Consider the following 18,422-nt stretch of genomic DNA (forward strand, 5'->3'; position numbering starts at 1 on the left):
GTCTCCACCTGAAATCCTGTATTATGTCAGTGACACTCTCTCCCTTATTTCTCAATAATACAAAATGTGCTGCTCTTCTTTGAATTTTCTTCATGCACTCCAGTAATCCTATCTGGTCAGGATTCCACACCATGCAACAGTATTCCAGAAGGGAATGGACAAGCACAGAGTAGGCAGTCTTGTTGGTAGAGCTGTTACATCTTTGAAGTATTCTGCCAATAAAATCAGCCTCTGGTTCACCTTCTTCACAGCATTTTCTGTCTGTTCTTTCCAATTTAAGTTGTTCATAACTGTAATTCCTAAATATTTAGTTGAATTCATGGTCTTTAGATTTGACTGACTTATCATGTAACCAAGGTTTAATGAATTCCTTTTAGCACTCATGTGCATGATCTCACACTTTGCAATATTTAGTGACCCTAAATAATGCCAATTCTTGCACCACACAAATATCTTTTCCAAATCATTTTGTAATTTATTTATTTATTTATTTATTTATTTATTTATTTATTTATTTTTTTTTTTTTATGACTTTACTAGATGATAAATGACAGCATCATCTGCAAACAATCTAAGATAGCTGCTCATATTGTCTCCTAAATCATTTAAATAGATAAGCAACAGCAGAAGGCCTATAACACTACCTTAGGGAATGGCAGAAACCACTTCTATTTTCCTCCAACAGGAAATCATGAATCCTGTCACATAACTGAGATGACATTCGATAACCATGCAATTTGATTACAAGCCACTTGTGAAGTAACATGTAAAATGCCTTCTGGAAATCTAGAAACATGGAATACATTTGAAATGCCTTGTCAATAGCATTCAATACTTTGTGTGAGTAAAGAGCAAGTTGTGCTTCACGAGAATGATGTTTTTCTAAATTCAAGTTGAGTACATTTAGTTATATATTTATTTATTTGTTTTGATCCACTGAATCATACATTGCACAGAAATGCACATCATGATATAGGACAGCTCATGTGATACATATTAGGCATTTATAGGAAGAGGTACCTGTCTATGAATCTATAAAATGATTACATATTTACGTCACATGTGTAATGTACTTAGGTCTTATATTTATTCTGTACCAGAATTTAGGATTTATACCAATAAAACTTACATTCAGTTATGTTACATAAGGTCAATAGTTTGGGATCCATTATCTGATGTTTTTGTTGAGCAGTTCCTTATAGCAGGTTGTTTTCGAGGAATTCCTGTATGCTGTAGAGGCAGTGTTTAATTAGGAGTGACTGTAGTTTGACTTTAAAATTCTTCACTTGTGTAATGTTCTTCAGTGCTATTGGGAGATGATTGTAGAGTTTTATTCCCATATATTTGACATCTTTACTGTATAGTTTTGTTGAATGGGGAATTACTGGAAGAGAGTTCTTTGACCTTGTATCATGTTGGTGCCAGCCTGAGTTTATATCTAAGTTGCTAATATTTTTCTTGGTGAAAAATGTATGTACTGACATGAGGGGGGTAATATGTTAAGATTCTGGAGCAGTGGTTTCCAAGATTCTTTCTGCTGTTTGAATAATATTATTCTAACTACTTTTTTTGAGTTTAAACAGCCTCACTGCTTCTGCACTGTAGCCCCAAAAGATAATTCCGTAGCTTAACATAGAGTGGAAAAGAGCATAGTACATTGATGTGAGGGTGTTGGTATTAACAACATTCCTTATTTGTCTAATTGTGAAACATGCTTTACTCAATTTGGTGCAGGTTATATCAATTTGACTTTTCCATGTAAGTGTGTCAGTAATGGTAACCCCCAAAAATTTGGTTTCCTTTACTTAGTTGATTTTATCATCACTCAGTGATATATTTGGTACTGGTGGGTATTTATTTTGGGCTGTGTGGAAAATAATACCAGCTGTCTTTTTTATATTTAGGAGTAGTCTGTTTGAATTACGCCATGAGTTTAGTTGTGCTGTGCTCCTGTTTATTGAATGTTGAAGATGTTCGTTTGAGTCAGATATCATTATTGTGGTATCATCAGCAAAGAGGAAGGTTCTGTTATCATCTAAATGTAAGGGGAGGTCATTTACATAAAGTAAGAATAATAACAGACCATTCTGTTTGAGGTAATCCATAATTTTTTAACGCAATATATGTTGCAAAAACCTGTTACATATTGACATTAATGATATGGGCCTGTAATTCACTGGATTACTCCTACTATCTTTTTGAATATTGGTGTAGCCTGTGCAACTTTCCAGTCTTTGGGTACAGATCTCTTGTCAAGTGAATGGTTGTATATCAGTGTTAAGTATGGAGCTATTGTATGAGTATACTCCGGAAGGAACCTAATTGGTATACAATCTGGACCAGAAGAGTTGCTTTTGTTAAGTGATTAATAAAATTAAGTGATTACTGAGAAAAAGGCTTAGGGTTCCTGACGGAGCCTAACAACAGGAGGGTGCAAACTCGAAGACCTGGCTTTGTATACCCGTTCCTGTCGTAAAGTTAGTAATGATGGAAAAATACATATATGGATTAAAGAACTTGGTGTACTTGCTGAGAATGTAACTGTAACTGGTGATGTAACTCTGTACTATAATTATTAATAAAGTGATTTGTAGCGTCAGCCATTAAGCGGGTAAGGGTACATCTCGAACCGGGGGCTCAAGGATGCAACAGTTTGAAAAAAATTATAAAGCATAGTGCCGCACAGCAACGTCCCATGTCTGGATTACAAGTAAACTAATAGTGGGTGGGAGGAACCAAATGGCCTGTGTGGTAATGGAAGTTCAACTCTTGAGTGCAGTTAGTTCCCTAAATTAGGCAGAGTTTCTGTTCTTAGGACCAGATAAATTAATTCCAGAAATTATCTATCTTTTATCCTTGCTCATGTTCAATTTTGGCCTCGTTTATTTTAGAGAGAAACAAAACTCAGACATTTTAAGAGAATCTTAAATTTTTCGTCTCTACTTCCTACTCTGAAAAGCTCTTCCCTTTGATCTTCCTGTAGCTGCACTCTAAACCCCTTTGAGACATTGTTTATGATTTTGTGATGCATTCATATATTATATTATCTGTGGCTGACCAGTCAGTATATTTTACTGTTAATATTTGACTTTTATTGTCACAAAACCTATGTTACATTTAAATCTCTATGGGTTATTGGGTTAAAAAACAAACTGTCAGTGGCTGTCACCCAATGTTTCAACCCACACTGGGGTTTTACTGTGGAAAATAATCCAAAGCTTGACATCAATAACACCAGGTGTCATCAGTCGAAACACTCTGACAAAAAATCATCATTAAAGTGTGTACAAATAAGGAAAATTGAAAATAAACAATCAAATTCATTTGTATTGTATACATTCCAGTAGACAATTATTACATTACCATTTGTTCCAAATAAGTTACCACTAAGCTGACTGCAAAAGTCATTAGGAAACTTGAAATCGGTGATTTCTTTGGATATATTTTTTGCTGAATATCAAAATTTTGTGCTTACTACCCTTTAGCTACATTTGTAATTGGTCAATGGCCTGATACTTATTTCCTGGTATAGTTGACCATTCAGCAGCACTATTCATGAAGATAAATATAGTACCTCCAATCCATTACATGAATTTCAGTTGTTTAACAATGTTTGAGAATGTGGCTTTTAATAGTACACTGACAAATTTTTAAGAACCTAATTTATTACTAGCCTCTCAGGTTACCTTTCATAAATTGGTAGCTTAGCTGGCACAAGGGTTAAGCAAAGGACTCACATATGTGTAGCAGAGGTCATGCTTATGCCCATCTATAAAAATTAAGTTTTTCTGTGGTTTCCTAAATCAGTTAAAGCAATTTATTCCTTTGATACTAACACAATCAACTTCCTTCCCTTTCCTTGTCAAATCTAAGCTTGCACTCTGTCTCCAGTGATTATCATCAACAGGCCATTAAATCTTTCTTCTTTTTTCTTTGATACAGGCTTCTTAACAGAGAAAGCCATTTGGGAATCAACTCCTGATAAAGACAAATAAAGAAAATTTATCTACCTTGCATATCATGTGACCGTGTCAAGGCACTTGATTGTATAAACATAAAATTTTAACAACTGAACTAAGAGATTAAGGCAATAATGATGTCATTTTACCACAGATGAGTTATTATCCTCATAGAGAATAATAAAATGTAATTGAGTATGGGAGATTGAAAGTGTGTAGTCTCACAAGGTTTGTTTGTCCATGATCTACATAAATGATTTTATAATGACACTGAAGGACGATTTAGAAACTATAATATTTGCTGATGATACCAGAAAACCAAATAAGAGTCCATATTCAACCACAACAGCCACAGCCCATATATACATTAAATTTATGTTTTTCTCTTCCTCTAGGATTCCATATTTTGCATCAGGTATCACACAAGAAACTGGGAATCTCTGAACATTCCAAAGACAATTATAAACATATGTCTGATTATATACATCCAAGGATCAGAAAATAACTATTTAATGCACTCATGAAGAAACAGTTATTTTTTTAATTTGCTATTCCAGTGACAGTTTTACTATGTTAAGTTCAACTTGTGTAAGTGTAAGTAGTATGAACCTCTGTAGTAATAGTTCATTATTTTCAAGTTTCATTTTTAGCTAATATTTATCTTTTGTTTATGTGTTCCTTAACTCATTTCACATGCCTCAGGGTCCTCCATCATGACTGGATCTGCTGAACATGGTAAATTAATGAATTAATACATGAATGATTGAATCACTTTAATGTTGAGTCAGAGAAATGATAGAATTAATTCATAAGCATTGTGAATGGAAATATTGTCTTAAAAATATTGTGCAGAGGCCTAAGAACTGTAATGGCTGTGTGTTTTTAGAGATAAGCAATTTCTGTGTTTCGTGTCATCAAATTTTGTGCCACCTATCTTCCTTACTATCTCATGTTGGGTAACCCCAAAAACAACAACAACAAAGGCTTTGTTTCACTGGCTTCTCAAGAATAACACAACATCCATTTTGAACTTACATTCATGGTTTGGACAAAATTTACTATCCCATAAACCTACACAGAAATGAGTTTCATTGCACAACAAGAAGTCACAAAATCACAGCATGCAATAAGATTAGACAAGGTGAAACATAAAATAAAACCATCTTAATGAAATAAGAATTGAAATAAGTAAATTTACACTATTTCTCTTTTAACAGTTCCACCACCAAAACCTGGTCCTGGTTACGAATATTTTGCTGGTGTTGGTTATTACAAAATTCACACCACTCTGAAGACCTGGAGTGATGCAAGAAAGACTTGTGCTGATGAAGGAGGACATCTGCTTATTTTGAATTCAGATGCTGAAGCAAGTGTTGCCAAACAGTTGTTTTCACGCCACAAACAAATTTCAGGATGGGCATTTATTGGTTTCCATGACAAAACCACGGAAGGAACATACATCACAGTAAATGGTAATTTGGTGTTTTTAGATACACATTTTCTATGTGTCGGTGTGTATTATATAGCCAATAGCAGAATATGCAAGGGAATGAGAGGTGGTTGTAAGATGATACTTTGTGGCAACCTGCCTGAGGAACATACAGCAATGTACCAGATGATAAAGAATGACCTATGGACAGTTGACATCTCAAACTGTATCCCTGCCAGAGACATAGCAGCAATTTTTCTTGAAGGACTGTATAAATAAATAATGATAAAAAGGCAAAAATATTTAACAGAGCAACAGAGTTGACTTGGACTCACATCTTGACAACATTTCACCACAAAATATACTTTCTAAAGTTCTCTTGTTGATCTTATGCTACTAATGTAATAGTATTGTTTAAAAAGGTGCAAATTATATCTCTCCACAGCTTATAAAGAACAGATGTACTTATTGCAATGAGTAAAACCTTATTAGCAAAAGGACAGATTGTTACTCGCAATAAAAATGACACATTGCCTTGCAGATAAGCGTAACAAAAAAGACTGTTATACATTTAGCTTTTGGCCAATGCCTTCTTCAGAAAAAGAACACACATTTACATAAGCAAGCACACCTCATGCACACATTACCACCAACACTGACAGCTAAGACCAGTCTTAACACTAAATCTTTAACAGATTGTTGTGCCTATCTGCAACTCAACATGTCATCTTTATGGTGAATAACAATCTATCCTTTGCCTAATATTGTTGATATTTCAACATAGAGTTTCCACTGTTTGATTAAACTCTTATTATTACATTGGTAATATGTTGTAACATCTAAACCAAAACAAGTTACAGTTAGAATATCTTGCTATTAACTGCTGTTAATTACTATAGCAATAGACAAATGGAACTTGAAAGATTTCATCTGCTAAAAGTGTCCAGGAAGTCTTGCATTATGCAGCTGTACTTATGTTTCCTGCTCTTTTCTTTACCCACCTCTCCCAATTTTCATATTGCTTTCTCCTTTACTAAAGCAACATCTAACTGAAATCAAGTTGGACAGAAATGAATAATACTGATTTTGTTTCAGATGCTTTAATCTTTCATTACTGGTTTGGCTACTTGCTATTCTTGTTTATTATAAATGAGAATGTGTTCACACCACACCTAGAACCAACATTAATACCCATTTTTGGCAAAATCTGCACTTATTTTTTGCAAAATTTGCATCTATTTTTGTCAAAATTTGCATTAATTTTTTTGTAAGTGATTAGACAAATGAATTTAAAAGGATGTCCCACTACACAAGTGAAGACAAACAAGGCCTTAGTTCTTTGAAATTGACTATCAAAAAAATGTGCTGATTGAGATACCTTTTTACTGGCATGTTTGCTTTTGCAAAAACTGCAAGACCTTTTTCACCCCAAATGGCCTTTGCTTCATTTGACAGTGTGAAAACTTTCAAAAATGTCTGTTCTGTTAGAAAGCAGCAGCATTTTCCAACTGTTGAACTGAATTTATCACTGATTTAAGGTGTTTCTGGCCATTACTTGTCATTTCCTACCCAATTTGTTGATTAAAAAATGTGCAGACTATTAATTTTGACCTTTCATGAGCATTCATAGCCATGCAACCCATACTTCACAATGATGCAGATGGAACTGAAAAGGCACTTACCATAGATGTAGAACTGAACATACAGTAACTATATTTTAAAATTATGGGGGAATTTCGGTGCAGTTGAAAATTGTTACAGATTTTGTTTTACAGGCTGTAGTGTCAGATGTGCATGAGTCTAAACAAACTGGAATTTTGGCTGCCGGGGGGAAGAGGAGCAGTGCAGGGAAGCAAACCCCACCACTTTTCACAGGGAAACAGACTAAAACAGAACTGACACATTGTCACAGGGATTATGGAACTCTTCTGGTGTTGTAAGGGTCATAATTGAAATCCATGATAAGCTAGGATTAGTTGCTTCAATTATTTCATAAAAAGAAAAGGCGAGCAACCAATGACACAAGGCATTCATAGACGGCTTCCACACAAGTTCTTGTTGAGGTTAGCAGAGTATTGTTGATGACATAGTTCAAGCCCAACCTCTAGTGGTATTCATTGCAACCATGGTTGAAAACTGAAAACATCCACCACATAACTTGCCACTTGAATAGTTTCTGCATTATACCATCTTTTGAGCTGTAGCTAACACCCATATGTGTTTCTTTGTAGTAAAATGCTAGGTCCCACAGCTGAGTACTACTACATTGCACTACACGGTGTATATCTTAAATAAATCATTCAACCATCCATAATCAGCATGGCACTAATCATTAAGCATATTGTTATATCATTGCATTTTTACACTATTTAATTTTGCAGCAGATACTTACGCACATTATCTTCCCAGACTGGGCTTCGCCAGGTGTACAATACTACTAGTTCAAAACTGGGTACATTTTCAATATTTATATGCAGAAAATAGTGCTCTTTCAAACTTATCTCTGATAAAATAGTTCATCTGGATCCAATTTGATATGAAGTAGTGTTTATTAAACATTTTCACATTTTGAGGCAGAATTCACATCTGTTTCGTATTTATCACAAAATATGAATTTTTCCTGTCCATAGACATAGAAGAGATGGTACTGGTCAAAAAAAGGATAAAAAGGTACTGGAAACAAATACTTTTTGAAATATGGGTTGTTCTGTCTCATGATAAGCATCTGTCTGTTAACAGCTCAGGAAGTGCTCAATGTGGTTACCATTCATTCTTATACATCGTTCAGCCCTCCATCTCAGAGATACATGAACTGATTTGAAAACATCTGGCCGCTCTCAGATTTAGTGACATGCATGAGACAATTGCTGCAGTATGTGTGCACATCATAGATGGATGTGGAACATACCAATGCCCTTAAATATACCTATGGTCAGAAGCCCAATAAATGGAGTGTCTGCACTAATGGACTTCTGCATAAAAAACAGTCAGTGATTAAAGGTTTGTGTCATTCACTGAAAGTGAGCATAAACCACAACAAGTATTTTTCTGCAACAGTAACATTCTTCAATAACAGAGGCAACATAAACAGCACTTGTTAATTTGTCCAGTAAAGTATACAAACTTATGAGTCATCAAATACAATTCCTGCCCACATATTGATACTGTGGCAGCCCTTCACTGCACATTGGTTTTAGCTGTCCAGCCCCATTCCACACACATATAGTTGCCTATGGTCATCCGCTAATGCAGTGAGGTTTTGTCTTCATACACATATGTCTGCTTTCACCTAAAGTAGTCAGTTCTTCCACATTACCAGATACTGTCCACTATGGTCACTGGCTAGTGGAACCAAGACAATAACCACTCATCTAGATAGAATTTGTCAGCCTAACCTTGTTCTCAGTTCTCTTCTTCTCTTCGAGGTGACAATATCGGAGTTTGGCTCCATGCACATACCATGATGAACATACCATACGGACTACGTATCTCAGACAGTGCAGTACATGGTACCAAGTTCACTCTTAGACATTTGGTGCAAAAGTACTGAGACTCACTCACACCATATCTGCAACACAGCACAGTACATAAAGCAGTGCATCACAGCAGAAGACATTCATTCCCATGGGCAAGTGCACGTGCCCTCATGGGTACTAGCCAAGATTCTAGCTATCAACCATCATGGCTCATGTGAAGACTGTATCATTTCATTGGATCCTGTCCTGGGCATTTCCCCATGAGAGACAGTCTTGTGGCAGCAAATTTGTGTTGGTGCTGGTGAATATTGAGTGACTAGTTACTATGCATGTGCAGCACCTCCACCATCATTTGTACAGTCTGTATTTCAAGTTTCTGTGAGAGATGTTATTTTTCTCCATGTCTCATGCTATTAATATTTGTTGACAGCTCAAACTGCAGAGTTAGTGACTTTATTCTGTGCCTCCACACTCATGTTGAATCATATATGCAGTGCATTCATTTTCTGGGCAAATCACTATTGAGGATGCTGGTCTTAGTGAGCATTGTGGTGCCGTTCTTTTTTTTTAGTATTCATCATATCAGCAAGTGACATTTATACCGTGCCTCATGGTTTTAGGAAATGATAAAGATTATCAATTTTTTAAATTATTTCAGTGCTACTTGTAGTACTTTAGTTAATTCAGTAAGCCAGTTTGCTTTTGCCTTAAATTTCTCATGAATATTATTCATTGTGTCAGTGCCTAAGATACCCATCCCCACATGCCCAGTTTCAGCTAATTTTATGTAGATTATTTAGTTAAGATAGGTAAGGACCAACATATGTACAGTACTAAAGGACTCTGATGCTTTGCTTCCATGCTCACTCGAAGATTTGCATCTCCTTACACTTGGTTATTGTGGTAATTTATTATCTCACTCCATATGAATCCCACTCACCCATAAATAAAATCCAAACTGTAAATTGCAGATCTTCAGCACTCTGTTTTAGAATTCATTTGCAGAAAGTTAATCTAGCACAGTGGGCTTGTGCATGAGAGGTTGCACATGCTGTTAGTGATATGGATAAAGTAATCACTCATACAGAGTTGATCATGTGAGAGTATGTTTTATGCCTACAACAGCTCCAGTTCATCACACACTTTCAGGATTGTCTTCTAATTGTTGCAACACTTTATTTCTCCACATCTGTCATGCAAACTGGGTGAGGTGTATTACAGTCTCTAGTCCTTGTTGCAAACAATCAAATGTCTGCAAGGCATTGGAATATCCTGAATGAAATTTTCACTCTGTAGCAGAGTGTGCACTGGTAAGAAACTTCCTTGCAGATTAAAACTGTGTGTCGGACCGAGACTTGAATTCAGCCCATTTGCCTTTTGTGGACAAGTGCTCTACCAATTGAGCTACCCAAGCATGACTCACACCCCATCCTCACAGCTCTCACAGGAGAGCTTCTGTCAAGTGAGTCATGCTTGGGTAATCAGTTGGTAGAATTGTCCATGAAAGGCAAAGGTCCAGAGTTCAAGTCCTGGTTTTAATCTGCCAGGAAGTTTCATGTCATCTCACACTCCACTGCAAAATGAAAATTTCATTCTGGAAACATCCCCCAGGCTGTAGCAAAGCCATGTCTCCACAACATCCTTTCTTCCAGAAGTGCTAGTTCTGAAAGTTTGGAAGGTAGGAGATGAGGTACTGGCCAAATTAATGCTGTGTGGATGGGGCTTGAGTTGTGCTTGCATAGCTCAGTTGGTAGAGCACTGCCCACTAAAAGTAAAGGTGATGAGTTTGAGTCTTGGTCCATCACACAGTTTTAATCTGCCAGAAAGTTTCATTGGAATATCCTACCAAACATATATATACTTTTTTCCAGTTGGAATGCATTATTAAGAATGTTGTTTGACATGTGTGGCACATACCTGTTGATTAATGCCTTTGACTGAGACGTGGTAAAATACCATGTCTGCCATTTCCCACAAGGAATAATAGGACTCCACTTCACTGTTTACATTCCACAGAATCACCAGCCATGATCTGATACCAGCACAACTTCAAAACAATACGTACCAAATACTGATATAGGAGATGGTCGTATGTACACACATCAAAAAAAAGTTTTGCATCGTCTTGGTTCCAAGAGTTCCGAAACCTGTACAGAAAATTGAAATAGAGATTAACATAAATATCATTTCCACCCTTTTTATTGCTCATGGAAACCACACATTGCATGTTGTACCACCATACAGCAAGAACTTCAGAGGGGGTGGTACAGGTTGCTGTACACATCGGTACCTGTAATACCTAGTAGTCCAGATTACCCCACTCCTCAATGGCGATTCGGTGTAGATCCCTCAAAGTGGGTGGTGGGTCACACTGTCCATAAACAGCCCTTTTCAATCTGATGGAAGTCATTCACAAGACGTGCACAATGGGGGTGCAAGTTGTCATCCAGGAAGACGAATGCCTCGCAAATATGCTGCCAATATAGTTGCATTATTGGTAGGAGGATGGCATTCATGTATGGTACAGCCATTATGGAGCCTTTCATGGCCACATAATGCCACCCCAAAACAGCAGAGAACCTCCACCTTGCTGCACTCACTGGACAGTGTGTCTAAGGTGGACAGTGTGTCTAAGGTATTCAGGCTGACTAGGTTGACTCCAAACATGTCTCCGACGATTATCTGGTTGAAGGCATATGCGACACTCATCAGTGAAGAGAATGTGATGCCAATCCTGAGCAGTCTATTTGGCATGTTGTTGGGCCCATCTGTACCATGCTGCACATTGTCATGGTGGCAAAGATGGATCTTGCCATGGACGTCAGAGGTGCAGATGCGCATCGTGCAGCCTATTGTGCACAGTTTGAGTCATAACACGACATCCTGTGGCTGCACATAAAGCATTATTTAGCATGGTGGCTTTGCTGTCAGGGTTCCTCCAAGCTATAATCAGTAGGTAGCAGTCATTCACTACAGTAGTAGCCCTTAGGTGGCCCGAGCAAGGCATGTCATCAACAGTTCTTGTGTCTCTGTATCTCCTCCATGTCCGAACAACATCACTTTGGTTCACTCCGAGACATATGGACACTTACCTTGTTGAGAGCTCTTCCTGGCACAAAGTAACAATGTGGATGGGTTTGAACTGTGGTATGGACCATCTAGGCATGGTTGAACTACAGACAACATGAGCTGTGTACCTCCTTCCTGGTGGAATGATGGAACTGGTCAGCTGTCGGACCCCCTCCATCTAATAGGTGCTGGTCATGCAAGGTTGTTTACATCTTTTGGTGGGTTTAGTAACATCTCTGAACAGTAAAAGGAACTGTGTCTGTGATACAATATCCACAGTCAATGTCTATCTTCAGGAGTTCTGGGAACCAGGTGATGCAAAACTTGTTTTGATGTGTGTAGTACAACTGACAACATCAAGTCAGAGAAACAAGTTCACAGACAAGCATAATTAATAAGAAATGAGTACTAAGCATAATCAGAAAACATACTACACCACTGAGCACTGATTATTTTCAACACAAGTAAAATGGCGCATTTGTCAATTTTATAGGACTTTTTTTTTATAGTACTGTTTCATGTAAGAATATTGGCCATAGCAAAAAACAACCTGTATATCTAGTTCCTTAGATGTTTTAAATACTACAAAAAATGGCAAAATGAGTGGCAGATGGTATATTCTATAATATGATATACTAGATGTTTCTTCTTGGTCCAGTCAAATACAGTGAAGGACTACATAATTTTCCACATGTAGTCCATTGCTAGTTTAACATTTTCATGTAATGTATAGTAACGTTACATAAAGAGTTGTTGGGTATGTTTAGAGTCCTGAGTGAAAATAGCTTCTTCAAATATTGTAAATGAACTTTTATTATACAGGGTGATTATTACAAACTTTCACTACTTGCACCAGTGTAGACAAAAAACTATTTACTGTATGGATATTCAGCTTTGTATGAAGGATGTTCAAACTCTGCACTGTAGGATTTTTGTTTCCAGTAGTGTTAGTGTCATGACTTGCCATTAGGGGCCAGAACTGGTACGGCAACACAGGGTGAAAACACAAGCATCAGTGTGCATGACAGTTGCAGACAGTCAACGTGATCTGGACAAGGTGAGCAGGGCTTTACTTGTAAGGCCGTTTTACCAAAACAGCAGCAATAGTGATGCTGCTCTTTGTGAACACTGACACGTTGAAGGTATACAGAGAGGTTCTCTTTCCACACTAAGGTTGAGGAATATGATTCAGACATCTGAGTTAAATGGCTATTTGGGAATTGCTCCTGGGAGAGGCCAATGACCAATCACATCATAAATTGTGACCAATTACACTGTAAATTGTTGAAAACGCTATTGCTGCCATATCTGAGATGCTGGACACAATGTGTGATCTTCAAGCAGTGCACAAGATCTTCCACAATGCCCAAACATTCCATAGTCCACTGTTTGAAAAGTGCTGGAACAATCATGAAATGGAATCCGTACAAACTTCCAGGCTGTCATAAATGCAGATGGTCATCACACTGAGCAAAGTTTGTAACCTGGAATATAAATCTGGTATGCAATTATCAACTGTTACCTTCTCATGTCGAAATTATTCATTATTTCTCTTCTGCATGAAGTTTCATTGTCCTACAGTAGCTGTTTTTCTTGGGGGCTCTCTCAAGTAGTGAATGTTTAATAATAAGCACCTTGTACAATGCATAAATTTCCTGATATATCTGCCACTTCATATTTTCAGTACTTGTTGGCACATTCACACGAATAAAAGAAACTGTGAACACATTATTTCATGCATGACGTGGGCCAGAAAGACGACTGGCCAACCAATATGACAGCTGCAGTCAAAAACTGCTTCTTTCTCATAACAACATGTCTCACCATAAGAGAGACACCCCTATGCAGTTCATAGTGACAGCTCACAGTTTTTATTGCACATTCTGCAATTCTACAGCTTGCACATGTTCTGAGCTCAGAGATAATGAGGTACCTTGAATAGAATGACCTCATCCATGGCAACCAGCTGCAATTCCAAAAGCATCTGTCATGATTAACACAACTCGCACATTTGTGACATGACATCCTGAAAGCTATAAATCAAAGCAATAAGACAGATGCAGTATTGTGTGACTTTCAAAAAGCATTTGATTCAGTACCACACTAACTTTTGTTAACAGAAAGGGGGGTCATGTGAGGTATCATATAATGTTTGTATCTAGATCAATGATTTCTTGGTAGGGAGGACACAGTATGCTGTCTTGCATGGAGAGTCATTCTTCATGCATGATCCAAGTAAGCATATCAAGAAACTTGTTGTACATGTTGTATATGAATGACCCCACAGGCAATGTTAATAGTAACCTCACATTTTAGCAACTCATTGTTTTCTGCTTTTCTTTTTGTGTTTCCATCTAGACCTGAGATCCACTGAAAATAAATTTTCCATACAAATTTTCTTCAAATCATTATATATTATTATTTGATTTTATATATTAACCCCAGAATTAATTTTTTGGTTCATTTAATTGAGGTAATGAGTGGTTCTTCTTATTATCCTGACTGTTCGTCACTGTTATTTTCAGATCTTTATTATATGTTACAAATACTGATCATAGACAACCAAGCTAGCTTCCAATAAAGGCAATAAAATTAACATTCTTTGACTGCTGCTGTTCTAAATTTAGGAATTGTAAATAAATTCTCTTCTCAAATAGCATATGAACACTGGATTGATTTATTCATTGTTGAATTCATCTGAGTAACAAACTCCAGTAAAAATAAATGCACAGTGAATAAGTAAGCCAATTTTCAAACTATTTTTTAAGATGATCTGAATAGCAGCCATATCAGGTTTTTTTTAAACACAAGGGCTGTTCAAAAATTAAGGTGACTTTTGAAACTGTGTGGGCAATGTACATTCAATTATCAATCTTTTTTGTTCTTTGTTATGTTGATATACATGTCCCGAACATATGTTCACAGTTTCAAGTGTGCAGCATACTTCATTTGTTTTTGACAGATGGAAAGGTTAGAAATGTTTTAGTGTGCTCGGCAATTTTCAATTATTATCAAAAATGGAGCAAAAAATTTGCATAAAATTTTGTGTATAAAATGGAATAAAGTGCTCTAAAACACTTGAAATGCTGACAGTGGCATACAGTGTGTCTGGTCTAAGTAAGGAAAAAAGTTTACCAATGCTACAAGCTCTTCCAATATGGCCAAGATGATGCTAATGACAAACCTCACTCTGGATGCCCCAGCACATCAACAACAGATGATAACTCCAAAACTTTTAAGAAAATCGTTTTGAAAAATCATCAGATTACTGTAAGAGAAGTTGATGAGGATGTTGCCATATTGGTCAGCTCATGTCATGCAATTTTTTCAGAAGTTTTGGGCATGAGACGTTTATTCCAAAACTTCAGAAGAACCATTGCATGAGCTTCACTCAGAAGCTCTTGAATGATGTCAGCAATGATCCTGATTTGCTCAAAAGGGTCATAACTGATGACAAAACATGGGTTTATGATTATGATGTCAAAACCAAAGCCCAGTCATCGCAATGGAAGCATCTGGGAGAGCCAGGCCCGGAAAAAGCATGCCAAGTTTGATCAAATGTCAAAGTTTTGCTCACTGTTTTTTACAATTACTATGGTGTAGTGAATCATGAATTTTCGCTTCAAGGTCGTACAGTCAATAAGGAGTATTACCTTGATGTTATGCACTGTTTGCAAGAAGCTATATGCAAAAAATGTCCACAACTGTGGAAAAACAATTCATGGCTTTTGCATCATGACAATGCACCTGCTCATTCATCATTCCTTGTGAGAGATTTTTTGGCCAAAAACAACATGACAATCATGCCTCAGCCACCACATTCACCAGATTTGGCCCCCTATGACTTTTCCCTGTTACCGAAACTGAAGGGACCTTTGAAAGGATGAAGATTTTCAATGATTGAGGATATAAAAATTTAATTGCTAGAAGTACTCAAGACTGTACCAAAAAGTGCTTATGAGAAGTGCTTCGAGGATTGGAAGAAGCATTGGCACAAGGGTATTGTATCTGAGGGGTATTACTTTGAAGGGGATGACATGAATACTGATGAATAAATAAATATTTTTTCATAAAAATATAAAGTCACCTTACTGTTTGAACACACCTTGAATGACCTGTTCATGTCTCATTTTATTATTAAAAATATATTGCTAAATGATATGCATATGGTAAAGAATCATGAATCAAAAGAAAGTACTGAGTATCTCTGTCCAAGTTTTGTGTGGTCTTCATTTTTTTTAATCACAGCAAATAATTTCTATTGTAGGTGAACCACTTCAGACAACAGGCTATACAAAATGGGGCAAAGGTCAGCCAGATAATGCTGGTGGTAGTAAAACTAATGAAGGTGAAGACTGTGGAAGTATTGCCCATGATAGTACTTTAAATGACCTTCCATGTGGTTTCAAGGTTCCATTTATATGTGAATATGATTTGTAATTAACACTAACAAAATGAAGCACAGATTATAAAGAAAACAAAGATGAAGATGATACCCACGTGCTATGAAGGTTGTTTGAAAAAGCTTTTATACTGATATATATATGTCTCTATTATCAAAATAAAAAATTGTACAGGAGGAACTTTTTGTAAAACTAAATGTATGTTTCTGAATGTTCTTTGAAAATACTGTGGTGAATGACTTAAAAAAATATGTATATACATATTTATGCTTACGTGGATTTTCATTCACTCATTCCTGCTTTCCTCATGTTCTACAGATCCAATCACAAATAAGAAACTTCATGTATTTATAATGAATCAGCACTACACTGATAAAAACTATGTTGTTAGAAACTTATTATCTTCACTGCATTAACACTAAACTATCAGTACATTGCTATACACTGTCTGTTGTTACACAGAGTAAATTTAATGCACAATCTGTAACTTTAGCAGAATGGTCTTCAGCCTGGAAAATGCTGATGATTCCTGAATATGTTAAATAGCTTCTGGTTCCTCCATCATTTACGTTAAACATCTATTTGTTACACTTGACCGACGGTACTTACATCATAGCATTGATATTTGTCAGATTATAAATTTATGTAATGTCTGCATAGAGGTCTGTTTACAATCTATATTTTTATGTCATGCAGCTAACTGGTGTAGATGTAGAAAACAAAATAATTTATAGAAATAGTAGATAATAAGAAATGTTCTCCACCTTTAATTTGTAGGGGTTCCCTATTTTTTACTTTGTGTCCAACTGGTATTAGCTGAAGATTTTTTCTACAAGGATACAAAACCTCACTTTGAACCTTGAACTGAGTCAATATCTACATTGAAATTGCTTTTGTATCTTGCACTGTGGTTATGCAAATCACAGTTCACTTGATGCTGACATTTCTTAGAAGCAATAAACACATCTGTAAGTGAGCATACAAGTTCCAAGATCTTAGGAGGGCCTCTCCAAAATGTGCACCTACCTGCATTACACAATATATTTGCTGCTATATTTTGTTGTGTAAATACCCTAGTTCACTATGTTTCTCTAGGAGACTGTTTATTATGACTACAAAGAGTACTGTGCAAAATAGACTTCTAAGTGCTGAACAACAGACCAGGCTTTTTATAGTTGGTTAGTTTACTTGTATGAATTATAGAAGCAGCATAATCTTATTTTGTCCGTACATAAATTTATATGAGACAGCCAACAACAAAACAATTGATAAACATAAAACTAATAGTTATGGAATGAAGTGTACCTATTACACAAAATATTCAAAAAGAGTACAGTACCAGTAAGTTAATCACACACACATTTTTGGGTATCACATAAGACAGGCTATACAAAACCTCAGTTTAATATGATATAAGAAAGTCATATAATACCTATAAATTAAAACATATTACTTAAAGCTAGCACTCGAAAGTCCTGTACCAAGCAGAAATAGTTTTCTGCACCAGTCTTATTTTCTGGTGGTCTTTAAAAGTTTTGGACAACTTAAGTACTCTCCTACCTAATATTGGCATGTTATCTGTGTAGGTTCTGGTCTGTTATGTGAATGCCATTTGAGTAAAGCAGAAGGGAATTGAAAAGATTATTAATAGAGATCCTAAATTCCTGACCTAAGACACTATAGTGAGTTCAGAGGAAGATAAACTATTCGAAGTGATGGATTAAAGAAATTTAAGTGAACAATGAGACATATAGACCTACAGACCTGATAAAAATGAATTTAAACTTTAAAATATTTAAACACAGAATCATTGATTGCATGTAGTGGCCCCAGACATGATGGAGTAGGTTGAAAAACTCTTCAGCCTTAGACTTTCTGAATCTATAATGGCAGATGAAATAACAGATGTTTCTGAGAAGACACAGTTAGTATTAGTGTTATGCTATGAAAAGAATAGCATGTCATACAGAAGGTTCTGGGGGGTGGTTCAGTTCTGAAGGATGTAATGCAGATGCTCTGACAACAAGTATTCCAAATGTTATAGATACTTTGTTCAAGAGACACCACACAATAAGCAATGGTGAAG

General features: G+C 36.3%; 2 protein-coding genes across 2 annotated transcripts in view; one reads left to right on the forward strand and one right to left on the reverse strand.

Moving 5' to 3' along the window:
• Positions 1-16,609, forward strand: part of LOC124594952 (hemolymph lipopolysaccharide-binding protein-like) — a 42,830-nt gene extending 26,221 nt beyond the window's left edge. The window contains exons 4-5 of the mRNA XM_047133462.1: positions 5,177-5,431; positions 16,201-16,609. Of these exons, the coding sequence (XP_046989418.1) occupies positions 5,177-5,431; positions 16,201-16,373 (428 nt within the window). The 3' untranslated portion in view covers positions 16,374-16,609. The remainder of the gene's footprint in view (positions 1-5,176; positions 5,432-16,200) is intronic.
• LOC124594275 (kinesin-like protein KIF19) overlaps positions 1-18,422 on the reverse strand; it is a 458,271-nt gene that overhangs the window by 245,942 nt on the left and 193,907 nt on the right. The gene's annotated exons all lie outside the window — the stretch shown is intronic.

The sequence above is a fragment of the Schistocerca americana genome, chromosome 2 (assembly GCF_021461395.2).
Source record: "Schistocerca americana isolate TAMUIC-IGC-003095 chromosome 2, iqSchAmer2.1, whole genome shotgun sequence".
In the NCBI taxonomy this organism is placed as follows: domain Eukaryota; kingdom Metazoa; phylum Arthropoda; class Insecta; order Orthoptera; family Acrididae; genus Schistocerca; species Schistocerca americana.